We start from the raw sequence: 8,611 nt of genomic DNA, 5'->3' as shown, positions 1-8,611 counted from the left end.
CACACACACACACACACACACACACACACACAATCATTTATTCTCCAAAGTAAAATAAGAATCTCCCTGTCTGGACTCTGGTTCCAGCAGTGGAAGTAGTTCATCTTTGGCTGGACACCTGACCCTCGAACATCCAGCGGGACACAAAAGCCTCAGGAGTGAGACTTTTGATATTGTTGAGGTGACCCCAGTGTCACTGGCTGCACAGGCTCATATTTGCATTTGAAAGTTGCCTTTTCGGCAGAGGAAACGCTTCCTGAATCTGTCTGTCTGTTGTCTAACTTTTTTTTTTAAAAAGGCCTTTGACTGACCAAAACCCTCTGAGACCCCAGTGAGCTTTGTGTAGCCCAGCCTGGAGGTGTCTGCTTTCATAAATGGAAACATTACCTGAGGAGCGCAGGAGTGGCAGAATGGAGGAATGTTTTAGGGTGAAACATTAAAAGGTGATTTATCATTTTTCTTTTGTTATTAGTCCTTTTAATGACATGAACATACCCACTTTAACAGCTCCTCATCTTTACAAACAAGCAAACTGAAGCATCTGAAGCAAGAAAGGCTTTTTGCTTCATTCCTCTCACATTCACTCGCTCACACACACGCACAGACATGCACTATATCGGAAACCTGGCGCCTGCTTTGTCCCCTGTAGACTTCTCATTAAAGGTCCAATGAACTGACCTACTGTTTCTGTATAAACTTAAAAGAAAATGGCTGCTGTCTGGTCTTTCTTATTACTTTTTGATTATTTTTGACCAAACAAGGCTAGTTAAACACCCTCTGATGTTATTATACATGTTAATGTTCATTACTTTGAATGCTGTTTTCAAGTGGTATTTCCCACCAGATTCTCCTGCGAAACAGAACCAAAGTTTGAAATCTTTAAATGACTGTATATATAAGTAGTCTAAACCACTGCACAAGTTTAGTTTCAGACAATTTATTTCTGCTCTTGGCTCTGTGTGATGTCAGAGCTCTGGCTGTGATCACAAAAGCCTCATTGGCTCAAACTGTCTGTTTAATATGAGTAACCAATCAGGGGGGGGGGAAGCTGGGTTAAAGCAAGGGGGAGGAGCCAAAATCCTTGTTTCAGAGAGTAGATGAAGTACAGAAATTGGTATCATGCAAAGTTGCTCTAGTAGAGTGAAAGAAAAGAAACAAAGAGGAGAAATTTGTCATAAAATATCCTATTTAAGCAGAAATCTTTGGTGTGAACATGTGCTTGGTTTTTGGAGTTGGCAGTAAAGGAAAACTGAAAATCTTTAGTTTCTTTTTATACTAATCAGACAATTTTAAATATATTTTACACAGTCACTAGTGAATAATCATGGGCACCTGTAAAACACCTGTTAAAAAAACAATAGCTTAATTAATCAATTGATATAAAGAATGACAGGAATATCATTTTTTATTATTATTCCTTTAGTCATTGAAGTATTGTACACACTTAAAACCTATCCAACAATGGTGATAAAAGGAAATGTAACCTTCTAGAAATAAACAAGAAATTTAAAGTTAACTTAATGCAGAGGGAGAGCTGAATGTGTTTTACAATATGAAGTAAAAACTGAAAGTGAGCACACAATAATTTCTTTCCCCATTTCTTGGATATAACTCACAAAAGAAACACTTCTCTTTGAATTACAGTAGGATTAAACAGCATGACATCATGAAGGTAAGAGTTATTGCAGGATTGTTGTATCAGTTTCAGCCTGGTGTACCAACTGACCAGCTAACAGGCTCATCTCCACCTATAAGACTACACCAAATCACATTTTGTCATGTAGCAAAGTGCCAAAACAAGGCAGAAAAGTAATGAACTCAATGCAAACATGGATACAATTTACATCTCTAATGTACCTCCCATCCTTGTGAGACACAGCAGACAGAATCTACAAATACAAAAGATGATCGAAAACAAAATCAGGCACAGAAACAAAATGTTTGTAAATAATTGTTTATCCTAAATCCTTGCACTCATAAGAACAACCAAAACACACAAGGACAAACAACAAAAGAAACTATTTTGTTTGATTTAGATTCTCTACTTTCTATTTGCTCAAGGGTCTATTACGTCAAGATTACCGACTGACTGATGACTGATTACAAACAATTAGTAATCATTAGCAAGTGCATTTAGAATCAAACACAGGTTCATATTCAGACCACAGACAGCATATCGCACCTTGAAGAAAGGTTTTAATATTTACACATTAGGGAATTCAAAAATGCATAATTATATACACATTTTCTTTAGAAATAATAAAACACTAGGAAAGATTTGAAGCATCTGAGAGTATGTATAAAGAGTGCTGCTGCTTTAAGCCCCCAATCTAAAGTATCTTCTGTGGGTTTGTTTTTTCTTACAGTGCAGACCACAAAAAGGGCACACAGTTAGCCAAAATGGATATGTTATACTGTTGAATAAAAACCTTTTCCAAGCTGGACTGGAATCAAAACGATCTCCCATCTTTGTTCCCACAAAACCTTTTAAATGTTTTAACGCTTAAGATGATGAAAGTCTCAAATCAAAAAGCAGATTTAACAGGGTTAACACTCCTTCCTCACTGTGTCCAATGTGTGTGTGTATTTGTGTGGGATCTCTGTGATCTTTGTATAAAGAGTCCTGCACACTGCTAGGTGTGCTGCGTTATCTAGGCCTGTGGTTGGCAAGAAGCAAGTCCTTGTCTTTGCAGGTGAGGCAGAGTTTGAGGTTCTTGAGCGAGCCGCCGGCGGAGTAGAACGCCCAGACACCCATTAGGAACAGGATGACGTAGGTGGGAACAAGGCTTGCGACGTACTCAGGGTTCTGGAAGGTCTGCGGTAGAAGACGAGATAAAAAACATCAGTGGACACTGTTTAGTATTTTATCTCAATTCTTTAAAGTAACTAAGTATAGCTCATGCACATATCTTTCTACGTAGCACTTTTAATTCTTATCCCTACTTTTATTTTTTCATGTCTATTTAAGTGCTATTTATGACACTATTTAAGTGCTATTTATGACACTATGTTTGCACTGAAGCACTTCAGCAATTTCCTAATGTTGTAAACCTGCTCAACATTTGGCAATAAACCCCTTTCTGATTCTGATTCTGATTCTAATTGCAGGCATATAAAGAGAGAGCAAGAGAGACTTTCATTACAAATCTGAGTTGCCAAGTTGATGTTGTTAAATGGCCATTTGTCCGAGCACCGTCGTGTGCCCCGAAAACATGACTCTTATTTACTATAAGATACTATAATATACTATAATAAAATAAAAAGAGAAGATTTATGAGGCTTGAGAGGTTTGATTTAAAAAAAAAGAAAACTGACTCAGACATTTAAGACATAAAAATACTTTCCTTGCATAGTTTTTGACTGTGAGCTCTTGTTAGTGTTTTTTCCTGCCTTCACATAGACTCAAGTCCACATTCTGTACAAACCACACTCACCAGACAGGAGACCAAGAGGTGACTGATGACAACGGCTGCCACCGCCCACCAGCGCTGCTTCTCACAGGCATCAAAGAAAACAACGCCCCAGAACATGTGAAGCAGAATGATGGCCATCGTCATGAAGGCTGAAAGAGACGTGCAATTTTAACAAATTATGTTCTACATATAAATCTAATATAGTTACACTTTTAACAGCGATTAGTTTTAATGCAACATTTCCCAGAATGCCTTTTAATAACACCACACAATAGAACATAATACATTTAGGCTGTGCTCTGTATTGTTTCAGCTAGAAGTCCAAAACTCTGAAATACATAGTTTTTTTGTGGCAGCTGGCTCAGAAGTGAAAGAAAAAAACAAAACAAAGACACAATCATTTATACTCCAAAGTAGAATAACAATCTCCCTGTCTGGACTCTGGTTCCAGCAATGGAAGTAGTTCATCTGGTGAATGACTGTGTGTGACTGTGTGTGTGTGTGTGTGTGTGTGTGTGTGTGTGTGTGTGTGTGTGTGTGTGTGAAGAGAACACTAGAAAGAAAAAGGTTTTACAAATCTATGGACTCGCTCAACGGCAGAAACGTAAAGGTTTTTGACAATAAAATAAACAACAAACAAAAAACAAGTACATGCTAATGGTTACCTGAGGACAGGAAGTAGTGCTGCGAGTCTCCATGGATCCCCACAGTCCCCGGCCCTGCTGAGTCAGCCAGGATGTTCACCACAGAGAACGCTCCGCTCATGAAGCCAAAGCCGAGACCTGAAACTGAGACAAAAGAATGAGAAGACAGCTGAGACATAAGAAAGACTGTACTATGCGATGCTAATCTCAAAGCAAATTCGGCCACTATGCAAGATGAATGGTCCCTTATCACAGGAGTTACATTGTAAAAATAACCCGCGATAGGTGAAGTCCGCAAAGTAGCCAACTTCCATTTTTTCACAATTATTATAGATGTTTTAAGGCTGTAAAACTCCTCACTAGACACTTTAGACAGTTTTCTCAGACAGGCATGAACATTTTCACACTTTTCTCTCTTGTTTAAACACCCTCAAAATTCAAACCTTCATAGAAAAATAAGTCCAGTATTGTAGAATGAAACCAAAGATCAAACCCTGTTTCAGGTTCAGAACATGGGAATAGAGCAGCTGCCAGAGAATTCAACATTAATGAAGCAATGGTGGAAGAATGACTTGAGTAAAGTTTGACTTATCTGACTGCTTTGTTTCACTTAATGCACTTCATAATGCAGTGTGCCTTATGGCCTGAAAAATATGGTAACTTCTATCTTCCCTTAGCATGTCCAGAAGTCCAACTTCTTGTGCTACGGTTACCATCTTCCCCTGCCTTTTGGGTGCTACCACAGGTGCCTTTGACGGTGCAAAATGTTTCATTAACATTGTTGTGTTTGTTGGGGAGAAAATTTACAAACATACAGTACAGTACTTCAGAGTCACACTGCAAGCGATCAAAGATTTATGTAAATTTGACAAGCTGCAGACATTCTGTACTGTACAGGAGACACAGCACAGAGGAGATTGATTGACAATGGTCTACGGCCAATCAGGATGCAGAACACAATGTGCTGCTTAAAAAAAAAAAAAAACTGCAAAATTGCACCAAAGAAAATCCACGAAACAGCGCACCGCATTATAGCTAGGGACCACTAGGGCTGTTCGATATCGTCTATCGTTTGATTTTACGCTATCGTTTGTTTCATGGTGTCACCTAATAAAATGTTTACGGCAATACTTTTTCATTGTTTTGATGGTCACTGTTGTGGCTATATATTTATTTCTTAAAGTTCTCTCTTTCTCTTATATTTAATATAACCACACTACGCACGGACAAGCGCCTGTTTTAATGCTTTGTCGTTAGCAACAACGACGGTAGCACCATCGCAAAGAGAGAGAAGCTAACGATTAATAAGACGATGTCAGAGGAATTGGTGCACAAATTATCATCACTCACAGATCAGTGCTGTCGCTCTCTATACACAGTTCGCACGATTGCAAAGTGAAAGCAAAAAACAAGCGCAAATTCAAACGCGATTTCAATATGTCACATATTGACAGTGGCTCACCGATGCCAATGACATAATTACCCAGCTACATTTCGAAAGAATGCAAAAGCATTGACATATATTTTTCCTTCCTACAATAGCCCGACGGGCAGGGCAGAGATAGATTTTGGTAGCCCGACTGAAAAAATCGCTAGCCCCGGGACGTCGGGCTAGCGATATTGCGAGCCCTGTATCTGATTGAGGAATCACTCATCTTTGGAAAAGAGAGTTTATTACAGAGAAATGTCTCTTTCCAAAATAAAAGCTATACTATCCGCTTCTTCTGGGCTATATTCTCAGCAGCATAAGGAGAATCATGTGCTAACAGCTGTCTAAATGACTCGGCTAAAGTTAGTAGCATGCTTGTTGTTTTTGTCTTTGCACTAGGATGATGTCGGCGTAAATGTGCAGTCATATTCGTTGTGTTCCCACTAGTGCTTTCAGGTTAATCTCGTTGAAATGACCTTAACGCCACAACACGGCAAATCTCCGTTAACGAGCTACCGCCGATCGCCCCGTGCATGGGGCTAGACGGCCAACACGTTAACGAGCTAACTGCGCTAACACACTAGTTCCCACCCATGTAATTGAGCATTGCATGGCACATCCAACATACTGTTTTACTTTAGTCCATGACTCGCTTACCTTCAGGGTCATACGTCACATGAAAACCAAAATAATTCCAAACGCCAGATCTGAATGAGAGTGGGGGAGGTCCATGTGTCTCTGCTAGCTTGCCCTGCGCTCTTCCTTCTGACTATGCTGTCTGTGTTGAGCGCTCAGTGGATCTGCGCTCGACAGTGCAGCCTAGGCGGAGTAGTCGAACGCAGATTCACTGAGCGCTCAACACAGACAGCATCGTCAGAAGGAAAGTTGATAAAATAAATTACAAATGTTGTATTGTTCGATACATATGCGTACCGAACCGAAAGCACTGTATCGAACGGTTCAATATCGATACGAATATCGTTGCACCCCTAATTGCTACACTCTAGTTCAGTGAGCTCTATAGAGTGACCCCTTGTTTCACAAACATTTGTAAAGCGAGACTTCATGGAAAGATGCTTGATTTTACACACCTGTATTCAGATGTTAAGAGGTGTGGATCGAAACCGTTGGCCGTATATCATATGAGCACAAGCTGTGAAAGTGCTCATTCTTCCCCACTAGCCTCTAACAAAAGATGCTATCAAGTAGCATCAATAAATTTCTAAAGAAATTGTTAAAAATGAACATCTAGCACACTTTGGACATGATCTCTTATTTGCAGGTTGTTTAAATTTGCTTGCGGTTTACAGTAAACAGTATTTTCTTTACAGTGGGGCTGTGTGATATGACCAAAATCTCATATCCCGATATAAGAATTCTATCGTCCTGATAACGATATAAATCACAAAAATGTAACATTTTCTGTAAATTCTGTGAATCTCGGGCAGCTCGACTTGCGGGAAGTGTTTCCAGCTGGCGTCATGTAGCTGGAGTCGAGTGTTTTAACGATGCATGAAACTATACATTTTTAGACATACACTCAACAAAAATATAAACGCAACACCTTTGTTACTGCTCCCATTCCCCATGGGATGGACGTAGAGACCTAAAATTCATTCCAGATACACAATATAACCATCCCTCCCAAACAGTGGTCACAAATCAGTCCAAATGTGTGGTAGTGGGCACATCTGCTATATTGAGATAATCCATCCCACCTCACAGGTGTGCCACATCAGGATGCTGATCTGACATCATGAGTAGTGCACAGGTGTACCTCAGACTGCCCACAACAAAAGGCCACCCTGGAATGTGCAGTTTTTTGCGCTATTGGGGGTCTGGGGACCCAGAACCGGTCAGTATCTGGTGTGACCACCATTTGCCTCATGCAGTGCAACACATCGTCGCATGGAGTCTATCAGATTGTCAATTGTGGCCTGTGGAATGTTGGTCCACTCCACTTCAATGGCTGTGCGAGGTTGTTGGATATTCGTGGGAACTGGTACACGCTGTCGTATACGCCGGTCAAGCACATCCCGAACATGCTCAATGGGTGACATGTCCGGTGAGTATGCTGGCCATGCAAGAACTGGGACATTCTCAGCTGCCATCTGCCCTGAACAATGTGAACCATGATTCATCCGTGAAGCGCACACCTCTCCAACGTGCCAGACGCCATCGAATGTGAGCATTTGCCCACACAAGTCTGTTACGGCGACGAGCTGGAGTCAGGTCAAGACCCCGATGAGGACGACGGGCATGCAGTTGAGCGTCCCTGAGACGGTTTCTGACAGTTTGTGCAGAAATTGTTTGGTTGTGCAAACCAATTGTTCCAGCAGCTGTCTGGGTGGCTGGTCTCAGACGATCTTGGAGGTGAACCTGCTGGATGTGGAGGTCCTGGGCTGGTGTGGTTACACGAGGTCTGCGGTTGTGAGGCCGGTTGGATGTGCTGCCATATTCTCTGAAACGCCTGTGGAGACGGCTTATGGTTGAGAAATGAACATTCAATGCACGGGCGACAGATCTGGTTGACATTCCTGCTGTCAGCATGCCAATTGCACGCTCCCTCATTGCTTGTGGCATCTGTGGCATTTTGCTGTGAGACAAAACTGCACATTCCAGGGTGGCCTTTTGTTGTGGGCAGTCTGAGGTACACCTGTGCACTACTCATGATGTCAGATCAGCATCCTGATGTGGCACACCTGTGAGGTGGGATGGATTATCTCAATATAGCAGATGTGCCCACTACCACACATTTGGACTGATTTGTGACCACTGTTTGGGAGGGATGGTTATATTGTGTATCTGGAATGAATTTTAGGTCTCTACGTCCATCCCATGGGGAATGGGAGCAGTAACAAAGGTGTTGCGTTTATATTTTTGTTGAGTGTAAGTTGTAATGGCCGCCGTTTTCTTTGTGAGTATTTATTACACGGCGTGCTGCGGGGAAAAGCCTGTTCTAACGTTTGAGTCTAAGGACTATTTTTTAGCACCTGGCGGCTCTTTTTTACTTCTCATCCGTAAATAATCTGCTCTTTCACGTGATTCAGTTTATTTTGAAAAGTCTCAACAGGATCTCGAGCTTTATTGTAAAAGGTTTATGTGGAACATAAACAAGCGGACAT

The 8,611-nt window shown here is 41.1% G+C and overlaps 1 protein-coding gene across 1 annotated transcript in view; it reads right to left on the bottom strand.

Moving 5' to 3' along the window:
* Positions 1 to 1,387: 1,387 nt before the first annotated feature.
* aph1b (APH1B gamma secretase subunit) overlaps positions 1,388 to 8,611 on the bottom strand; it is a 14,222-nt gene continuing 6,998 nt past the window's right edge. Inside the window, exons 4-6 of the mRNA XM_005944427.3 lie at positions 4,079 to 4,201; positions 3,435 to 3,562; positions 1,388 to 2,815 (exon numbers count right to left, since the gene is read on the bottom strand). Of these exons, the coding sequence (XP_005944489.1) occupies positions 2,648 to 2,815; positions 3,435 to 3,562; positions 4,079 to 4,201 (419 nt within the window). The 3' untranslated portion in view covers positions 1,388 to 2,647. The remainder of the gene's footprint in view (positions 2,816 to 3,434; positions 3,563 to 4,078; positions 4,202 to 8,611) is intronic.

This window comes from Haplochromis burtoni, unplaced genomic scaffold, assembly GCF_018398535.1.
Source record: "Haplochromis burtoni strain Fernald_Lab_line unplaced genomic scaffold, NCSU_Asbu1 Contig_401, whole genome shotgun sequence".
Classification (NCBI taxonomy): Eukaryota; Metazoa; Chordata; class Actinopteri; order Cichliformes; family Cichlidae; genus Haplochromis; species Haplochromis burtoni.
The sequence above is the reverse complement of the archived record's forward strand: the minus strand, read 5'-3'. Positions and strand labels throughout refer to the sequence as shown.